Source organism: Pocillopora verrucosa, chromosome 2, assembly GCF_036669915.1.
Source record: "Pocillopora verrucosa isolate sample1 chromosome 2, ASM3666991v2, whole genome shotgun sequence".
NCBI classification, from domain to species: Eukaryota; Metazoa; Cnidaria; class Anthozoa; order Scleractinia; family Pocilloporidae; genus Pocillopora; species Pocillopora verrucosa.
The window spans coordinates 2327887-2348593 of record NC_089313.1 but is presented as its reverse complement, the minus strand read 5'-3'; the positions used below and the strand labels follow the sequence as shown (position 1 = coordinate 2348593).

Sequence of the window (20707 nt, the reverse complement as noted above, 5' to 3'; positions counted from 1 at the left end):
TACCTCCTTACTTCTGATTTACAAACGATTAACGTGCTAGTTGTGGCTTTTAGGAGAAAGCTTCGCCCAAAGACAACAGGAACATCTTGACCTACTGAAATGTACCAAGACAAGCAGACGTTACTGTTCCCAACTTGCCCCCGTGTATGGTGTTTTACTATAGACATTGAACAGGCTTATTTTTGCCCATAAGTGGTATATGAATTTAAGGAACAAAATTATTTGAGAGGTAGCAGTGACTAAGTATTTGTATATTGTGTTTGATATTGTAAACAAACGATGGCGCTTCTTAGGAGTGACGTAAAAGTTTCTGTTATGAAAATGCTATTAAGGCATCGGTAACAATCGTTAAAGTTAGCATTTAAATTTACCGAAGTCTGGGTAGAAGTATAATTCCGCTCTCATACACGCCTGGTTGATGCAGGTCTTGGGTCGAAACCGAACGAATCGCGCGTTGACTGGAATCAAGAGCTTGTGTCGAATTGCTAGATTTCTCAAGGTGCTTCCCAAGAAGAGCTGTAGAGCATAATAAGAGCCACTAAGTCAGACGAAGAGGCAAATTTCTAAAACAAAGGGCAGCTGTTTGTTTCAACTTTAAAGAAACCTCCACATGTTCCATTAACCGTTTACACTCTAAAATCAGCACACATACTACGGGGAAAATCTTTTTTATAATCAAGAGCCTCTTTAGTTGGCGACCATTACGTTATTCTCATGACTTTAATGATTGATTCGGCATTGATATTGTGAGGAGAAATTAGGCGCTAGTCACTCTTAAGGGCCAAAGTGTTTAATGTCCTCTTTTACAATCTAAGACACAAGAGGGGTCCAGGAAAGACACAGTCCCTCCTCCCCCTTCAATTTCTGGGTAGCAGGTGAGAAAATTTCTCTTGACTTATTGCAAAATTTGTATGGGTACCTTGTTTGCTCCGTTTGCCTTGTAGTATTCCCATGATGCACCATCAGCACTGTTTTCCAAGAAGAATGACAGCACAGTATTTGTACCTCCTGAATCGTCATGTTTGCTTTGCACGTCCAACTGTCGATAAATCATCAATAACATTCGCTGGTCAGTCACAAGGAAGAGCATAGAAGAGCAAAAGGCTGGGTCATGGAACTTTCCATGGTGGTTTCTGGCTTTGCTTTCGCTCTTAATTCAAGTCCATTCCCTCCTTTCTCCTTTTATTCACACTTCTTCAGATATTTACAGCATTCGATCATTACAACGGAACTTGCTCTATCGAAGAGTGATACTACGGCACACACAACCACGGCCAATCGGAGATAACTTTTTATGACACGGGCATTTTATTAAGATAAACTTAGCTCTAAGATAAACCAAAGGTTTGTAATGCACCGTCTTACCTCTCGAATGAGAAGGACTCGGCCCAAGTCAATCTGCAGATAAACAGAAGGATCACATGACGCAGCGCACCACGCCCCTCCACCTGTTCGTGAGTTCAGCCTCGAGAACTGGGCTCCGTACTCTAGGCTCAATTGAGAGGTCGACGTAAATTGGCTGTCAGGGATGGCACCTGATTCTATCCCTAGTCCAATAGGTGAAGGCACTGGAAAGAGAAATTCAAAACGATTATGCTTTTTCCCGTCACCGTATGCACAGAGGCAGAGGGCGCAATGGCGATGAATAACTTGGTCTGTACTCTGCAGTATTTTCTATTCCTTGTGGCTCTTATGTCGATTGCTTTATCGACAATAAGATAGTCTGTAAACAGACAACGGAGACTATTTGGTGAACAAAATAAATGTTTGCTTATGGAGGGGACCCTTACGCCACTACCGGCCTAAAGTGGATACAGGCCAGCACTCATTAACGTCTCACTACCGTTCAGCAGCCTCTACCACATGGCAAGGATCAGGATGAATGGATGCCAGGGTGAAGGGAGGATCTGTATTGGATTCCTATTATTCTTAAAACTTGTGATACCAAACAAACACAACTATCGTGTGTAAAAGCTACCAAAATCAAGCTTTCGCTTCATACCAGTGTTTCCATGCCAGACACTTCCAGTGTTTAAACAGTGGAATAACTCGACTTTGTAACCGGGCATTTCTTCCCCAATCTTCATTCGCTTGTCAAAGGGAGGAAGAACAATCCGGACAAAACGAGCGAAGGCTTCATACTTTAAACTTTTCATGACCATAACCGTGTCGCTGTCGATGCGATCAACCTTTTCAAATAAAACGGAAGAAAGCTCTTCTTTGTGTAATTAAGGGTTCACTTTAGAACTATTTTTTCAAATTGAAGCCTTTAAACGCAGCCCAACAAAATTCGGATAACAATTATTATAAACTAAATCACAATCCTGAAGTGGTTGAAATCTTGTGGGAACAAATAAGTCGCAGATTTAGCAACGCTTCTGGCTAGTGTCAACTACTCGTATACTATATATATATATATATATATATATATATATATATATGCGTGAGTATGTGTGTATGCTTGCTATGCATCATTTGCAATGGTTTCATGCTCAGTTCTTCACGAGCACAGAAAAAAGTGTTCCTGAAGGCTGATCATACCAGCCGCTATCGTAATGTTTTTTTGGTGTTAAGAGTGAGGCATAAACGACATAAACAACAGAATACCGCTGTTTCAATCGCATGTCTTCTCTGTTTCCACTCTAATCCATCTTCACTGGTGACCAGAAAGATCTTTTCGAGTGGGATTTCCCGAGCAACTCCATGGATAGCGGCCTGAGAAACAAATCAAACAGACTTCTTAGCGTGTGGCTATTATCCTAACCTTTCCTTAGGGCCATGCATCTTAAAGGAGATCAGGGAAAACAAATGCGAGGAGTGAGACTGTAAAGCAGCCAGGCTACTAAGCAAATTCAAAATGGCAGCCTCTTCGCTTAAATTCTTAGCACATTAAAGGACGTTCTGCGAGAAGAAAGGTTACTCTCTATAATATCAAAACGTGGTTAGGGTCACGATTTCGGACATGATTTCTGGTGTGCATAAGAATCGTATGATTCCTGCATACATAGTTTCATCATCAAAAAGGGAAAAGAGATTGAAAGAAAAATATTGAAAACGGAGAAAAATGAATACAAGAACAAAAAAAACCAAGGAACAAAGATACAACACAAATCAATTCAGCGAGTGGTCTCTTCGATCGTCAATGGCAACAAAACTTGGTACAAGGATGTTGTAGAATGGTGACAAAGTTTACCGTGACAACTTCAGATTTTAATAGCATAATTCTTTACTAGACAACAGGTACGCGAATGCTATTCAAAATCAATAAGTAAGCAATATAAACAAATAAACACAAAGTGAAACGAAACTATTAGAATTAAATCAGGCAGATTGCAGTGCAGGATGTGCAGCATGTTACTACTGAATAAGGTTCTTTGCACGGAGTATCAGCTATTTTAAATTATGGTATACAACAAAGAGAACAATGCAAGAGTGAACCTTCCCTAGCCTCAGCTAGTATCTTACCATTTTAATACCAGCGACCAATTTCAGATCAACTTGAAAGAAATGCAGGGTATGAAATTCTTTTTTTGATCTCTTCTTTGGGATCCATCCCGTGAAGCTATCTCCTATTCGTCCGGAGTATGACAGAAATGTTTCCTTTCGACTAGAAGACGCTGCTATTTGGCTATCCTTTACTTCTCCACTTGATAGACCGACCGACCCGAAGCCTTCACAACCTGCAAATAACGAAATATTACAAAGTTTTTAGAGATAACTTCCAGAGCAGTCTCACCCATCAAGTGTCATAAAACTAATCCCAAAGCAATCTTAACGACCAATCAGTGCGAAGGAGGATGTCGCAAGGAGCAAATAAAAACTCAAAGCAAATCAACTTCCTGAAGCGCTTAAAAACGTATGTTACCAAGCTACGACTGGCCGGTGGAATGGAGGACGTTTCTAGGATCTATGCTAGAGCGTAGTGCAGCAAAACTACTTCAACCTCGGATTAATTTCTATACTCAGTTGAAGATTTCCTTCGAACTGCTCACCTGGACTGTAGAAAGGGATCTCCGTCATGACATCATCGTGATTTGTGGATTCACAGCTGCGTTGGTCGTGACCTTGGTATCGCAGGCTCACTTTACATGGTGCGTGATGAAATAAGTCGTCACGAAAATTGTTGCTCGGGTCCAATTGAAATGCTGCTTGTACAGCCACGTACTCAGTAATCAAGAGCTCGTTGAACTTTTCCAAACAAAAGATAAATGAAATTGGTAAATCAGTAAGATTGCCATACGAATATTGGACGGGAAATCTTGTTTTTTTCGGCTGTTATGAGCCCTGCAGTTTAACTCCCTCTTGACTTCTCACTAGCCTAAGTAACATAATAATCTTGTGATAGGATGAAACCATAAAAACGGTCTCCACGTAGCAACAACAATCGTGCCCTGGGCCAGCCACTATCCTCGTGTACCATTCTAAAGTTGGTAATGAACTTCAACAGCGAAGGTTTTATTAAACGGAAATAAAAAGAAACTCTTCGTCATCGAAGAGAGATAGCCTAAAGGACCTCGACGTACACGGAAATACACCGGTAGCATTTTACCACAAACAGTATCCCCTTTGGGAAGGATGCTATATGATTTTTGCGAATCCCCAATTTCAAGCCCCCCACCTTCCCGTGGTTGACATCATTGATGTGTTATAAAATTACCTTCATTGTGAGGGAGAGAAATTTATCGGAACGAGTCACGGTGACGTTGTTAGGGGGACGTGATCCGTTTGAGGTGAACTGTTCGTACTTGAAGTAGCTTGGTAACGTGAAGAGTAAAACCACTTCAGTTGTGTTGTCCATTGCTGGGGTTTGGTGTGTGATGTTGGCTTGGATATATGCAGTTTTGCTATTTGTGGGGGAATGATATAGCAAACAAATAAAAGATTGAACTATAATGAAGTCTTAGTATTTGGCTGATCTAATTTCTTTTAAGGCTTTGCTTTGATCACAAAAGCTGCTTCAAGAAGAACGAAAAAAAGCATCTCCTACCAGAATTTTCTTCCACCGGATGTGCGATCTAAATAACTTATTTGATGCTTTCACTTCTCTTTCTACGGCTTTTCTGCTGATGCAACATGCAATACAACCATGGGCTCGTTCAAAAACATTTAGCTCAATGATTTTATTTCTTAGAATAAACAATTCTAGATTACGGACTGTATACAACATTTACAGCTGTTTAAACAGAAGTTTTTTCCCTAGCTGCGTCTATTCAATTTTTTATCCACATGTTCTGGCTTTTGTAAAAGAATTGTATTTGTTGTAAAGATAACTACGCATCTTCGAAAGCAAAAACGCATGGTTTTAATATAGACATGCATATCGCTAGGTCAGAAAAAAAACATTTCTTACGATGATACACCTACATAATCCTAAACTGATTTGAATTGAATCTATTTATAAAATTTGTAGGCTCGGCATTTAAAAACCAATTATCGTTTGTCGATTACTCATAACATGAGAGCGAAATTGATAAACAAGAAAACATCTTCTAAGAAAGTAAATACCATTTTTGCATAACATAAATTATGTATAACTGCAGACCAAGACAAGAAAAGGAAGATAAAGTTTTTGTACAACAGCTTAGATTCGAATTCCACAACAGAAATGCAGTGTAATGTACTAAAGAATGATTAAGGTTGAAAAAGCTAGATGCACTTTCATCCTAAATATCATAATTTTTTTGTTTTAGGGATTGAAAAAATACACTGGTCCTTTTTCGTTACCTTACTCATTAAGCATTCTTGAATCTACATAACTTTTCAATTGAAAATTGGTTTGCTTTCCAATAATATTCAAATCTGGAAAACTGCTATTACGACCGACGTATTTCAATCTATCTGGTAAAATTTAATGACGAAGTTTATTGTTAGAAAACAGACTAGAAATATCTATATTGGGTGAAAAAGTTAGATTGGAATATCAAGTGTAAACAAAACTTTGGGTACTTTGGTCTTGAAGACTGCAAACATTTTTTCTACAAATGAAACGAATTAACTCCCACATTAATTGAAGGCTGGTGACGGACATTTGTTTTCAATTATCGTTTCAGAGACAATTTCAGGTCGAATTGTACACGTTGATCTCAATGCTATTTTTAACGAAGTAACTCAGTGCAAAAGAAAAAAAAAAAGGTAAAGTAAAGTTTTATCTTTTCATTATTCATTTAGTTTTAAAAGTTGTCCGAAGACAACAATGAGTTTTGCACTAACGCTGTTGTACTTCAGTGACAAGTTCTTACCCTGCATAAATAGGTCCACTCGTTACTTTTGTGGCTTCAAGGAGAAGTGAGGTTGAAGTTCCATTGTTTATAAAGGTCATCACCTGCAGTCATTGAACGTGTAAAAAAATATCTCAGCCGTGACAGTCTTTAAAACTTAAGTATAATCATTTAATTCATTACTCCAAGAGACTTTCTTTGGAAATAGGATGTAAGAGAGGAATTGAAGAAATCCAAAAAAATAAAAAAATAGAATTCCAGCGTCGCAATTAAAGAAACGAGGAGGTTTGTTTACTTAAGAAATTATTACTGTTAAAACTCTTGTTGATAAGCAAACACGATAAATATCATTGTCATCCATGTTAAGAGTTTGAAATAGATTTCCTAAGAGCCCGCGAATGTTTTGAAAAAATACTAAGATAATTCTGAATATTTAAAATGTTCTTGGGTTATAATATTTGGTAGGATTCTTATGCTATACAGGGGAATGATTCAAAATCCAAGACTTGAGAGGCGCTAAGATTGCTGTCTGAGAATCCAACTCCAAAACTTCACCACTCCTTATTTTTGTTTTGATTATTCCAACACGCTATAAATGTTAGGAAAATGTTGCATTAGATAGCAATTCTCTCTTTTGGCGACGTTCTTTACTGAGATATGACAGCTTCTACTTTACAATTGCAACATACGCCAAACAACAGCGATCGTGTAAGTGAAGATTTTTGTCGCTCAGAGCGAAAAATCTGCGCTACTCCAGGCTGCCTTTTGACCGAGATCTTTCGGCAACAAAATCAACTCCTAGACTTTGACAATTCTAGAAACACTGTCAGACTTCGTACCAGGGAAAAATCTTCTATGGAAGAGACTAACAGACTCACTGAAATTTGAAAAAAAAAAATCACACCCACTATACCTCAAGGTACTTTTCGTTACCCCTGTTGTGCCCCCCAAAAAATAAAAAATATGTTAGCTTACTCGCTGTACTTACCCCAGAAACTACTAAGAAAGCATTTATAAGGCTCGGCTTCCTTCTCATCGTTCAAGTGCTTGAGATAGTGGTATCACTTTGGCAGCTCACAGTTTTCCTTTATAACTGGTTGACGTAGTCACGCCACAAGGCGGCACGGCAGAAAAATGGCTTTCGGCGGGGTGACTCAAGTTATTAAGAACAAAAGCTTCGAGAAAAACCCCTTGTAATCAGCTTTTGTTTTTTCGATCAAAGTGGTCTAGTCCTAATATTTTTGTATGTAGCTACAAAAGAAAATTATTAATTCATTCACAACAGTGATGTTTTAAAGAGAACACACACGTCAAAACACCGGTGGTAATTGCAGTTTTTCGCAGTTTTCATGATCTAATCCTTTAAATCCTAATACAAATATGCATGTTTTCTGTACTGATTTATATACATTTCCCAAGATGCTGACAAGGAGAATTTGTTTAACAATCGAGAGCCTCTTTTGTAGTTGATCATTTCTTACATTCTCCTGACCTCAATGTGTGATCCATACAGGTGATTTCTGTTTACATATAAAGTACAACAAATTTGTCGAAGAGCGGGTTACCTTCTGAGCTAGAATTCTCTTCTTTCTGAATACAAATATCGATTATGTCGGACCTAATTATCACGAAATAGACAGCGAGTAGCGAAGCCAATCATACTGCCGTATTTGTGAGAAAACGCTGATAGATTCATACTAATTTTAGTTACCCTGAGCGCTCAAATAATCATTGATTGTACATTACTGTCACCCAACGTGTAAAAATTTTATCTTGATTACACTGATTTGATGTTTTGATCCTTCACTAAAATCTTTGGTATGAATACAGAGGCTTGAAAAATGTTTCAAAGGAGCCTTCGGCCCTCTTGCATGTTCTGCCAGGGTCGCTCGACCCTATCTGTCCGACAGAGCCTGGTGACAATAAGACACTAAGGAAACTAAGTCAGTTTTATAGTTTCATAGACACAGGAACCGAAGGCCTTCCGCTTAAAAACAAATACAGAATTTCTGCGTGGAATGCCGTATTCCTTGGGCTAAATCTTGAACTAAAACGTTGGTCACTCCTTTAACTGAAAGACAGACTAACAGAAGTTTATTAACGGTATTTTCTTGTTTCGACGACGCAAAGTTAACCTACGGTAGCTAGAATTGAAAATGGTTCCAATGTTCGGAGGTACGAACCTTATGCAACGTCCTCCTGAAAGGCCACGGACAACTGGTCAAGCCAATAACGAGCCAAGACAACTGGACTTCACTGCGGCTATGAACGACTTTAAACACATGTTTCCTAACGTGGATCGGGAAGTTATAGAAGCAGTTTTGCGCGCTAACAACGGCTTGGTAGATGCTACCATTGATCAACTGTTATCGATGGGACTTGACATGGAAGGAACATCTTCAACGCAGTCTGATCTTCCCCCTTTACCTTCTTACAGTGATGTGGATCGTTCAGAACCGCCTCCAGCTTACACACCTCGAGATCAAGAAATTTCGCGGAGTTCTGGGAGTCCATCTCGGCCGCTTCCTGCTAGACCTTACTCGGCATGGAACCCACCATTACTGGGCAAATTGCCGGATGATTTTTTACGTCTCGGTCCTCCTTCAACGAGTTCTACCGGCGTTTTTGGCGACAGTATGGGCGACCAAGAGCTAGAAAGATTTCTGGAAGATGAAAAATTGGCCATGGTCTTGCAGAATGAAGAATTTATGAGAGAGCTGAGGCATAATAGAGATTTTATGTTGTCATTGGAAAAAGGTTTGTGAATATTCTTAGCGTGAGTTAAGGTATGTAATTGTTTTATGAAGTAACAAATTACCATAGACTCAAGTGAGTACTTTATAATTTGAAACAGGATATACGTGGTACAGTTTTTTCAGTTTTCAAATTCGCCTACTTTCAAGAGGTTTTTGATGTATGCTATGGATACAATTTCAATTTTAATATCTTCCGGCAATTGAATGTTTCATAATTGTTTTCTCCTTGTCTCAGTTTCATTAAATATTTAAAAATACGTAATGAGGAACTACCGAAAAAACCTGTTGTGAGAATAGTATTTAATTAATCATTTATTTGTTGTTTTTTCCTTGATGATAGGAAAGTAACAGTATATCTGATTCATTTTAATCTGTGCACTCCTGTGTCGAACAGTGTATGTATTGATTAAATGAAATGCACTTGAAACTCAAAATGATTTTATTTTGTTAATCTACAGACGGGCAAAGAAATACAGTTCCATCTCGGAACATGAGTAAGTTATATTCAAAAGCTTCGGTTGTAAATGTATATAAGTAAGTAAGTAGTTAAATCATGGATTTTCAGGCTATTATAATATTTATGAAATATTTTGTGTGTGTGGGTGTCTTAGATAAGCAATATCGCTCTTTGTAAATGTTTGTACGTTCTGAGCAACAAAGCAATGCTTGTAAAAGATTGTGTAAGGGTGTTTAATAAAGGCTGTTTCTGTTTTGCATTGAGGGTTGTCCAATACCACGGTTTGATACATGTCGTCTAATGTAATCACAAGTCGTACAATTTGTCAACCATGAATATTCATTGTAGAAACCATGGAACCAAAACAAGTCATAAGGCTGTGCTGTCTATTCATGAATGTCATCAGGGAGACTTTGATATTTTTTCACCACTTTGAGAGAACTGACCCCAGATGGTGGTGTATCAATTTGTACAAGTGGTTCAAGTCGTCAATTCATGAATATTCACTACAGAAACCATGGAAACGAAACAAGTCAAAAGGCTGTACTGTCTATCCATGAATGTTATTAGGGAGATGTGTTGCTTTTAGAGCAAGGAATGCTTTTGTTGTTTGTGCACTTCACGCATTGCTTTTCATTAGAACAAAGGTTTCTCTTGTTATTTGTGCACTTCATGCTGTGCTTTTAGAATGAGGAATAATTTTTTCTTGGTGCATTAGTGGTACTAACGTGGTACTTTTAGAACAAGGAATACTCTTGTTGTTTGTGCACTTCATGCAGTACTTTTGGAACGAAGAATATTCTTGCTATTTGTGTACTTTATGTGGCACTTTTAGTAGTGCAAGGACCTTCTTGTTTGTGCACTTTGCGCAGTGGTTTTATGGTGAAAAAATCTCCCTAATGACATTCATGGATAGACAGCACAGCATTACAACTTGTTTTGTTTCCATGGTTTCTGTAGTGATTGAATGCTTGAATTGACAAATCGGTGAGAAACTGTTGGTCTCCCTAGTGAGGGGCACTAGATCTACATTAGATGACTCGTACCGATCCATAGTATTGGACATGCTTGTTTGCATTACATTATTTTATATTTCAGTTTAGAACCAAGACTAGATTATTTCTCACAGATTGTTGTACTTGGTATGATTTTAAATGCATTTGTACTGTCCTCTCGCACAGCACCAGTAGAAGCCCCTTCCAGAAATGTTCCAGTCGCAGCTGGAGGAAGCAACAGTAGTAGGCATGCACCTCAACCTCAGACTCCAACACAAGTGTTGCCTGGGAGCTCAGAGACTGCTGGAGCAGTTGGTGGACACTCAGCACCAGCTGCAGATTCAGCCTCCCCACATGATGATGCTGTCTTGAGGGAGAAGTTAAAGCACATGGGAAAGAGTAAGCACTGTGTTTTCAATATTTAACCCCTAACCTCCCAATATCTAGTTGTTCATTCTCCCCTCTAGCTGCTACACATTTCCTTGTAAATTAGTTCAAAGAATTTGGTATTAGATCAAGATAACAACTTCTACCTGATAAGTTTTAATATTCTCATGACCTGTTTGCTGGATAATGAATGGATATTATAAAGGGAAGTTGCATATTAATCACTATTGGGCTGGACAGAAATGACTGAAGCATTTTTCACTCCTAGAAAAAAGCCATTGTTGATCCTATGCGTGCTAAAGAAATTCCTGTGAGAAATCAAACAAGCTGCATTACAGTCAAACTCCTAAGCAGTCACCCTTGGGGAATGTTGGGTTGACCCTTTAATACAGGTTGAGGGCTGAATCCTTTAACTCCTAAGAGTGACTAGCATCTAATTTCTCCTTACAATATCAGCCCCAAATCACATATTAAGGTAATGAGAATAAAGGAAATGGTCACCAACTAAAGAAGCTCTGGATTATGAAACAGATTCTCAGCATCAGCACCTTAGAGAATGTATAGGGAACTGTATGGAGAATATGCATAATGATGTTAGTGTGTAAAGGGTTAATACAGGTTAACCGGCAAATTACATGGGAGATGTTTTTATATAATACAATCATGTAGTTGTTCCAACAGTTCAAAGAAGAAAGATAATCTGCAAGACCTTGCATAAATTCAAACTTAAAGTGCTAACACTGATTTTGAGAATAAATTTGACTCAAGAGATTATTTGTAGTTCTGCTTTAAGTGGCTTATCAGTAAAGGTATGACTTAGTCAAGGGTGACCACAACTACTTGAAAGGGGTTGACTGCTTAAAAAAAAAGGTTAAAATTACAATACTTAAGAGGGAAAAATTTTGGAACTTTGACAACTAACTGTTTAATACAGGGTGACTTAATACAGTGCTTCTTAATACAAGTTCGACTGTATATGTTGTTGTTGTTTTTTTAATTCTGTAATATGTTATTAATTACTTTTCATCATTTTGCTAATCTTTAGGTACAAGAAAGAAGTTTGACAAGCTGGCGCGAATGTTTCACAGAAAGAATGTCAACCGAACAAAGTATCCTTTACACAGGCAGAGAGAGTTGCCACATTTTGTGTTAGTGTATTCCTTAGTTTAACTCACTTTTCATCCAGATTGTGATAGTCTTCAACAAAATATTTGTGCTGGAAAGTTTATTAAAAATCCAAGTTTGTTGTGAGACCTATAAAGTTTGTCTGGGCAACCCTATTCCTCCTTGCAATGTTGGATAATACTAAAATTCAAACTTCAGTGTTCAACATTGCATTAGGGAGGAGAGGGGAAAAATTCACCTATAGCATAACCCCTTTGGAAATAATAATAATAATAATAATAATAATAATAATAATAATAATAATGATAAAAGTAACTCCTGAGTTTGACTCCTAATGAATGGATTGGAAACATGGGTAGTCTGTGGTGTTACTGAAAGATGCTATAGATTATGTTTCTTAACCTTGAAGTCTCATTGCTACTGGTACTGCTGCATCCACTGCCAACCTTCTGGAAGGTTACAATGATGATGACGATGATGGTGGGTTTATAATCATGAGGTGTAACTTTTTATGTGTGGTTCCTTGTTCTTTGATTGACATGGGCATAACTAATTATATTTCTAAAGATTGCTACATATTTACTTATCTCTTGGATAATTTGTATTGTTTTGTTCTTTCCAACCACAGATGAAATGCTGAATGCCATGGGATCTGCTAGGCTGGAAATTATGGACGAGAGAGATGAGGACAGTGAAATAGAAAAATCACCTAAAAAGACTGCCTCTCAGCAGAAGGTATGGACAGGTTACTTGTTGATTTCCAAAGTGTTGTTTTACATCCAATTTGCTGGTTAGATTTGTATTATTTTATACATGTTTGTGCAGTGTGCAGCACTATTGGTATTTTTGGGGGGAAGAGAGGTATGAGAAGAGTGTTCATAATTACCCCTGCCCACATTGTGCTCATTTGTATTTATTTGCATTGGGACCTAGAATAATTGTAGGGGTTACCCTTGTTTTGACAGTGACTACAAACTGTGAATTTCTTTCATAGATTTTGAGATGGGGAATTCCTGGTGCATTTAAGCCCTCTTGAAAAGACCAATAGTGTAGCCCTGTTTTATCAAGACTCAGTGATCATTACTAATAATTCTTAATACAACAAACTGGCCTGTCCCTAATTACAAGTACTGTAGGGGGTCAAGTGTAGGACATGTTCACTGGAAAATCTTTCCTATTCTCCTTATTCATGTGACTCAAACATTTGATTATATTTTACAAATCTAGTTATTATACTAAACTGAAGGATGACATGTCAACCCTTTGACATCTGAGAGTGACTAGCATCTAATTTCTCCTTACAGTATCAGTGGCAGATTTAGGGGAGGGGCCCAGGCCCCCCTTATTTTGGTTAAAAAAAGAAAAGAAGGAAGAACCCCCCCCCCCCCCCCCCCTTAGCTCAAGGTCTGGTTCTGCCACTGAGTAGTATCCCTGAATCAGACATAAAGGTTATGAGAATAAAGGAAATGATCACCAACTAAAGAAGCTTTTGATTGTTAAACAAATTCTCCTTATCAGCTCCTTAGGAGATGTATAGAGAACAGTATGGAGAATATGTATACCGATGCTGGGATCTAAAGGGCTCATATAATAATACTTAATTGAATTATTTACTCTTTCTTTTCATGAAGCCACCAGAGGCAGAACAGAGGAAGGCAGCTGGAAGTATCGAGCCAATAGTCTTCTTCTCTGACGATAACGAATTTCAATTTAAACAAGAAAACTAGAAATATATATGTATGTAGTGAGAAAAATGATTTCAACTGTCATTCAGGTTTGTTACAGGGGGTAGAAATTACTACTTTTGGTGTTAACAGTGCACACCCCAGCCTAAATAATGAAAGAGTACAAGCCTGAAGTACTGTGATAATCAGTAACTGAGACTTTAATTTAATGTAAGTGTCACGGCTGACTCAGAATCTGAGTACCACGCCTGGCTGAAGGAGAGTGCATGCGCACTTATAGGAGGGAAGGGGGTGGATGAGACTGAGGTGAAAATCCGATGAAATGTAACATCGGGATGATTGATCTTGAGGTTAACATTAGTTGGGTTGAAAAGGGAACACAGGTACAGCTCCATCATGAACGAGAATGAAAGGTCTGTGTGTTGAAAAAAAAGCATTTTCATTAGCGTTGCATCTACCCCTCAACACAGTTTCAGAAAGTTTATGAAAGGCTGTGGAACAATATTTCGAATAATTATCCTACAAAACAACAATCATTAGGACTGGTTCATTTGATCAGATTTGCCAAAGCTGACAGAGCACGAGAGCATTTGAATTTTTCTAATGAACTAACAAACTTACAGTCATACTAGCAATATTAACAATTATTCACCACTTTCACAGACGCTAAGGTGAATAATTGTTTTATTATATACCACACAGATACCAAAAACTCGGTTTATTTCTTTCACTATACCGAAAAATCGTCAGAAATTAAACTCTTGACGGGCGACTCGGTCTCATCACCTGCTGGGAGGTGAGTAGTACTTGCTATTCACTTCCGAACTAGCCAATTAGTGGTATATACTAAAATAACTCTCTTTTTATTTTGATATATATATTGTACAATGACGTGGAAGATGTGTACTTAAAAAATGCGAATGACAAGCTCTTCGTCAATCACTCAGATGATGAATTCGTTAAGGTTGTCGAAATGTCAGTCATTACAACAACAAAAAAAGCGCTGTAAACAACAACAGCCCATTCTCAGAACAACTCTCACCCAGACTGCACGATCAACAATTACTCCTGGGTTTAACCCATTTACAATTCGGCTGACCATCTATACTAATTCACCGAAAAAGGAGCTATTCAAAGTAGTGAACTTAAAAAAGCCGGCTTTCCATTTCGGTTTGGACAGAAAACATTTAGAAAACGGAACTTTTGGGAAACAATGATGTCACTACTCATTGGATGCTTTGGTCATTCTCGTTTCCTGTCGTCTCCGTTTCTTTTGCCCACGTGATCGGGGAGACGGTCAGTGGAAACGTGTGGCTCGGTGGACGAAAAATAGTGGATTGAGCATGTCCGAAAATGCAGTCAAGCGTTTCGACGGTCGATGACTTGTGACGTGGACGGGAAAAATTTCCTTCGTCTCCAATACAGATGGAAACTTAACACGAGTTTAAAAAGTGAAAGGCTTAATTTTTGGTCTTCGATTTAGGGTTTTTTAAAATTTTTGTTTTAAAGTTCGTCATATGCAGTGTTAACGGGAATATGTATGTTGAAAGGAACGTGTTATGTTAAGTTGAACCAAGGGAATTGTCCCCGTTCGGTGTCAATAGTTAATATGTACACGTAAATTGCAAACTATTTATCCAACTAATTTATAAGCGGGCAACTCTGGGAAATGAAAGTCTGCGGGAAAGGCATACACCCAGGGATAGTTTATATAAATCATTACAAAATACATAGATAAAATTCAGTATTAAATTTAGATTTGTTTGATAAACCTTTCGAAAAGTATTAACTTTTTTTTCAACCAACATAAACATGGCAATATCATGACAGAGATTACGTTTCAGGAGGGTAGTGAACTCGAGGATTTGTACAATCTTGTTTAAGGCTGGGAATTCGTTGGCGGTCATTGTCTTAGGTGGGAATCATAGGTATATTTTTCGTACAAAAGTACTTGTGTTCAATCACAAATGTGGCAATATTATAAGCTGCGCTACTCGCTTACTATTTGGCAAATACATTGAGCGTTGCTTTGCGTCTGTTTAGTAATCAAAGTTGACGCCAAATGTGGAAACAAAATGTAGAGACAAAAAATATTTGTTGTATGAAATGGTGGCAAAATCAGCAACTTACTTCAACCTTAAGGCTGCTCGATTAAACATTTTTCATTGCATAACTTGGTAGATTTTGAAGTAAAAAACTTTGTCACGTACAACAATAAATAAAAAAGAGAAGCGAAATGGTACGGATAATGATATCTTGTACTCGCAATTCAGGCTCACTAGATCTTATATCCCCTGGAAAAGCGCACCCGTCTTTCGAGAATTCCGTAACGTGATTAATGGCAGCGTTAAAGCTCTTTAATTTTTCATTCACCCTCCTACACAATCTCACTTTAAAATCCTTACATATTTAATAAGTGCAATGTGGAGGCGTTGATTTTACTGTGTTACTAAGATTCTGCTCACAGTCGTAAACACATGCATGGCGATCACTTGACTTGACTTGTGGTCAATGTAAATAGTTTTTCTCGGAAATAAATCAAAATAGCAACGTCGTACCATACATGTAGTTTCAACCTTTAACCATCTAAACCATAAGAGTGACTAGCATCAAATTTCTCCCCACAATATCACCCCTGAATCACACGTTATGGTTATGAGAATAAAGGAAATGATCACCAACGAAATAAGCTTTTGATTGGTAAACAAATTCTCCTGGTCAGCACCTTAGGAAATGTATTTAGAGCAGTATGGAGAATATGCATACTGATTTTAGGGCGTAAAGGGTTAAAGAGCGAGGTGGAACCGCTGGGGATGGTTGGCTGAAATGTAACACCTTTGTTGTCAGCCGGTTCAAACGACACTGTATTAGTAATTTTGATAGTTCGTAAAAAAAAAAAAAAAAAATGGTTCAATCGCGCGTAACAATGTTGCTGTACAAATGTGGATGATGTTCGAGAAAGTCAAAGCAAAACTTTCGAATTAACTGGGATGGTAAAAAAATACCCAACAAATATTTTGTAAGGTCTCTAAAAAATAGAGCAAACTAGATTTCTCAATTTATTCCCCAGTCGTTAAAAGTTCTTGACTTGCACGGAATTGGCTTGAGGCCATTCTTGTGTACTCGGCGCTCTGAAAGAGCTACGCAAATTTGACAATAAAGTGGATATTTCGGAAACCAAAAGTTTCCAATAACAGTGTCAGTGATATTTCCAAAACCTCTCCATTTCCACTCTAAGAATTTGTTGTATTCTGCCTCAGTGTTACCAAGGTATTTTAGATACTCCGCCAGTTGCTGTGGACTTTTGAAATCACGAACTCTTATGACGGAGCGTTTGAGATTTCCTGGCAGGAACTCGTCAAGTTTGTCTGTGCTCATTACCACGGGAACTGAGCCTGCATTCAGAGCATGACTTAGTTGTGCGTCCACGAAGTAATCACAATCCTGATTGAAAAACACCAAAGAGAACTTGTATCTTCTGGCTAGGTCGGTTTTGACTTCTCGGAATTCTTTCCCGTTCTCTGAACCATATCTGTTGACTAGACCTTGTTTGTTCCTTAGACAGGCTCCATACGAGTCAACCTGCACAAACTTCATCAACTGTCTCATGTATTCCGTCCGCACGGGTTCACAGTTGGAAAATACGGCTAGAATGAGTCCATCTTTGTCTTTAAAGGGAACTGGTGGTGTCACATTTGGCTTTCTAAAAGTTGGATCGGGGAAGTCCGAGTCCAGGCGATAACTTTGCAACAGATTAAATTTTGACATAAAATTGGGATTGGTTAGAGAGGGAGTGTACACAGGGTTTTCTTGTGTTTGAAGGATCCACGGTACGGATTTATTTGGAGGTATCATGTGCGAATCTCGCGCATGGACTACAAAGGCGTCTGCCTCATTCGCTCGTGAATGATCACTTGACACCTCGCAGGCCACAGGGCAGTCTCCCTGCTTCCAAGAGAGATGTAAATCTAGCTTAACTTGAAAATATGTCGACCAGTAAACGATGAGCCATTGCAGTTTTTTGTGGTGAATTGTGTAAGAACGATTTTCGTTGGTCTTTAGATTCGAGTCCATGAGCGTAGATATTTCCCGCTTGGCAGTCTCTTTCGTTGATCTTATGGAGTTGATATACACAACCAGCGAACTACCTTTTGGGCCGAAGAAATTTGTTTCAAATTTCCATAATAGCACCATTAAGATAGAAAGGAAAAGTAGAAACGTTAAAGCAAAAGATTTCCCTGCCATTTTAAACCATGTTTGAGTCGACTACTCCTTTGTTATTGTTCTTGTACCCCTGTTGGTCAAAACATGAATGTACTGGGGTCAGTGAAGAACTACATAATGTTTTCTATCAAATATATTAGGGCAAGAGACTGATTCGAAGTCTCAATTAAACTACTAGGACGCAGAAAAATACCATAAACACAAATTAGATTTTCACCAGCTTCCATACAAAGAGATGAAGACTATCCAAGGCGGTGAATGGAGCACCCGCACATATAATATTGGTAATTGTGTAGTCATCAGGTGAATGAAATTATCTTTGTTCACCTTTTTAGCTACCATATCGCGAAAAGCCAACAAGAAAGCCTGTGTAAAGTCACCATTCCTTTCCTTACAAAAGCAGCACAACAAGGACTGATGTTTAAACGTTAGCGTGGCCTTAACTTCGGTAAATAAGCAGTTGTTTTGTCGAAGTTTCGAGTAAGTACCTGTTGTCAGAAACATCGTAGGTGCAGCTATTTTTGGCATCAGAAGCACTAGACTTTCTTCATTGTCTTGCTTGATATTCTTTAAAACCATGAATAAAATAATGAGATGTGTATCGTTCCTATTTTCTTCGGATTTTCGCCCTTACCTTGCTGGGAGCTATTTATGTCATCGTAGCTCGGGAGTTTATGTGATTACGGCCACTATTATCCCATTAATTATAAAGAATACTTGTAACATTTGACGTCCTCAATTTTTTCGAACAAATCTGTAAGAAATTGAAAATATCTTTACAGAATGCTTGGATATTTCTGATCCTCTTCCAAATAAAACAAAATACAGTAAGACGCTGTCATAGGTCAGGTAGTCTTTTGTAATTTTTGCTTTTGGTTAAGATATATTGCCTTTGTAATTTCCTTTTCTTTTTCGGTTAAGTTATATCGCTGATTTAGTGACAGAAATGTAGCGAAAAAGTATGTGATGCGATTTTCCCCGCAGTGCAACAATTTTCTTTCTATAGAAAAGTTCATTGCATTGGTACGTACGAAAATAAGAGCTGAGTAGTTAAAACAGTTTTGTCTCTGACTCTGATTTTTAAACAGGGATACTGACGTCTCGTATGTTTCGGATTCTACTATTCGCCTTTTTTTCCAAACGAAATCAAAATAACATGGATTTACTTCATAATGGACGATTAACCCTCTAGAAAAGAATCATAGGACTTATCCTACGGGTAGTCCTAGTCGTTATTAAATTATTTTAGACTTTCACTTTACGTCGACTCAGCATAAATTGGCCAATCCAAACGATAACACCTTACATAAATACATCCAGCAAAACCAAATCTCGAGGTTAATCAAAATTAGCTTTCACATCAATTGTAAATACCCTCTCTATATAGAGCAGAAAAACGCTGTGAAAGGCAGTAGATACTGACAGAAATTAAACTTTCAGTATCATATATAGTGTTCTCGGAATTTTCTTAACTTGATGATAAAGAAAGAAAATTGAAACTCAACTCACCACGATTAACACAGGACCAGTAAGAATCGATAAAAGATACATGTGTCGTGAACACTCGCCTAAATGCGCACGTAAAGCGGAGAATAACATGATATTGCAAGACCATCAGGAACCAATATATCTTCCGTGCAAGGTTGAGACAATTCACACAAATGTTCTTGACGCGAAATCTTAATTTAGACTATAGAAACTTATTTTTAACTTTATCCGAACAAAGCTATTTACGGCAGGACTGTAAATTCCTAAAATCCATTACTCGTTGAATCAAGTTTCGTGCACTCATCTTCATCTATATAAAACAGGAATTGAACTTTTCGACTCGTATATGCGAAAAAAAAATCATTAAAATGAAACTGAATGATTTGCAAAATTTTGTTTCCAGAGCACCATAGAAATAGGCTAACGCCCACAAGGAGAGGTAGTCCGGGAACGAGACTAGGGAATACATTATGACTTCCGATGAAAAGCCTCCGTAAAATAACCGAAGGTCGTTTGGGTATATCAGAATCTTGTATACCGTCTGATCGTTTAATTGTGACAGTTGTTGTCGGAACAAAAATTCGACGGAAAATATGGCAGTTCAAATATCACGTCACGCATGTGACGCAAGTTTCTAATAAGTTATAAACAACGTACTGGGAAACTTTCCAGACATTACTTCGCTGGCGAAGAACAGCTAGACTGCATTATAGTAATCTTGTCGCTGTGAGCAGTGAGAGATGTGTTTTAATTCTCGCCGCGAGTTTCGGAAAGCAGCTTGATTCTTTTTTTCTTTCCAAGCACAGTCAATGCCACACAAAAGGACATGACCCAGGAAATGTTATCGATCATTGAGATTAAATTACTAATGGCAGGATAATGGGCTCTGGCCAGTAATGGGCTCCTGCTAGTGACCATAATGAAAGATCAAAGGGAGAAATTTGAATGAGACAAAAATTCCACCCACCGAAGGATCAACAGAAAAAAAAACTATCCTGTTACATAGATAAAATTCTTCGGCCAACAACAGAAATTATATCTCAAAGATACAACAGACTTCATCAACTTTATAGAAAAAACAAAACTTCCGAAAGAGGTGATATTCGCTTCAATGAGCGAAAGACGTGACACTGATATCTTTCTGAACATTCCTCCTGATAGCTGGCCGCTCAATCCATGAAAACTTTTGATTTTTATGATTTCCTCAAATCATTCACCAAACATAAGCGGGTATGATTTGTCGAGTCAAGCCGTAACTATCCCCATCTTGATATTCGACAGTTACACTATCGATCCAGATCATGTGTTGCCATTTATTTTGCCTTTTGAAACGAATTAAACTCTTAGAGGCAGGAGATCTAGCAAGCTCTAT

The 20707-nt window shown here is 38.1% G+C and overlaps 3 protein-coding genes across 4 annotated transcripts; 1 reads left to right on the top strand and 2 right to left on the bottom strand.

The window, feature by feature from the left end:
* Positions 1-354: 354 nt before the first annotated feature.
* Positions 355-3574, bottom strand: LOC131773739 (epithelial discoidin domain-containing receptor 1-like). Its single transcript, XM_059089676.1, has 6 exons — positions 3466-3574; positions 2608-2715; positions 2003-2189; positions 1366-1568; positions 920-1039; positions 355-516 (listed from the first exon to the last, which is right to left on the bottom strand). The coding sequence occupies exons 1-6, from the start codon at positions 3466-3468 to the stop codon at positions 355-357; spliced, it is 783 nt and encodes a 260-aa protein (XP_058945659.1). The 5' UTR covers positions 3469-3574.
* A 4597-nt stretch (positions 3575-8171) lies between these two features.
* LOC131773737 (CUE domain-containing protein 1-like) lies at positions 8172-14675 on the top strand. The gene is made up of 7 exons (XM_059089675.2): positions 8172-8975; positions 9433-9468; positions 10613-10825; positions 11859-11922; positions 12348-12418; positions 12567-12673; positions 13570-14675. Exons 1-7 carry the CDS (start codon positions 8375-8377, stop codon positions 13663-13665), a joined length of 1188 nt encoding a protein of 395 aa, XP_058945658.1. The 5' UTR covers positions 8172-8374; the 3' UTR covers positions 13666-14675.
* Positions 14676-15942: 1267 nt separating this feature from the next.
* On the bottom strand, positions 15943-19428 carry LOC131773736 (alpha-(1,3)-fucosyltransferase 11-like). 2 transcript variants are annotated; one of them, XM_059089674.2, is made up of 3 exons: positions 19357-19428; positions 18482-18601; positions 15947-17917 (listed from the first exon to the last, which is right to left on the bottom strand). In XM_059089674.2, the coding sequence occupies exon 3, from the start codon at positions 17866-17868 to the stop codon at positions 16678-16680; it is 1191 nt and encodes a 396-aa protein (XP_058945657.1). In that variant the 5' UTR covers positions 17869-17917; positions 18482-18601; positions 19357-19428; the 3' UTR covers positions 15947-16677. The 2 variants fall into 2 exon arrangements, with proteins under 2 accessions (XP_066018304.1, XP_058945657.1); XM_066162207.1 differs by lacking the exon at positions 18482-18601 and having other exon boundaries at positions 15943-17917; positions 19357-19404.
* Positions 19429-20707: the final 1279 nt, after the last annotated feature.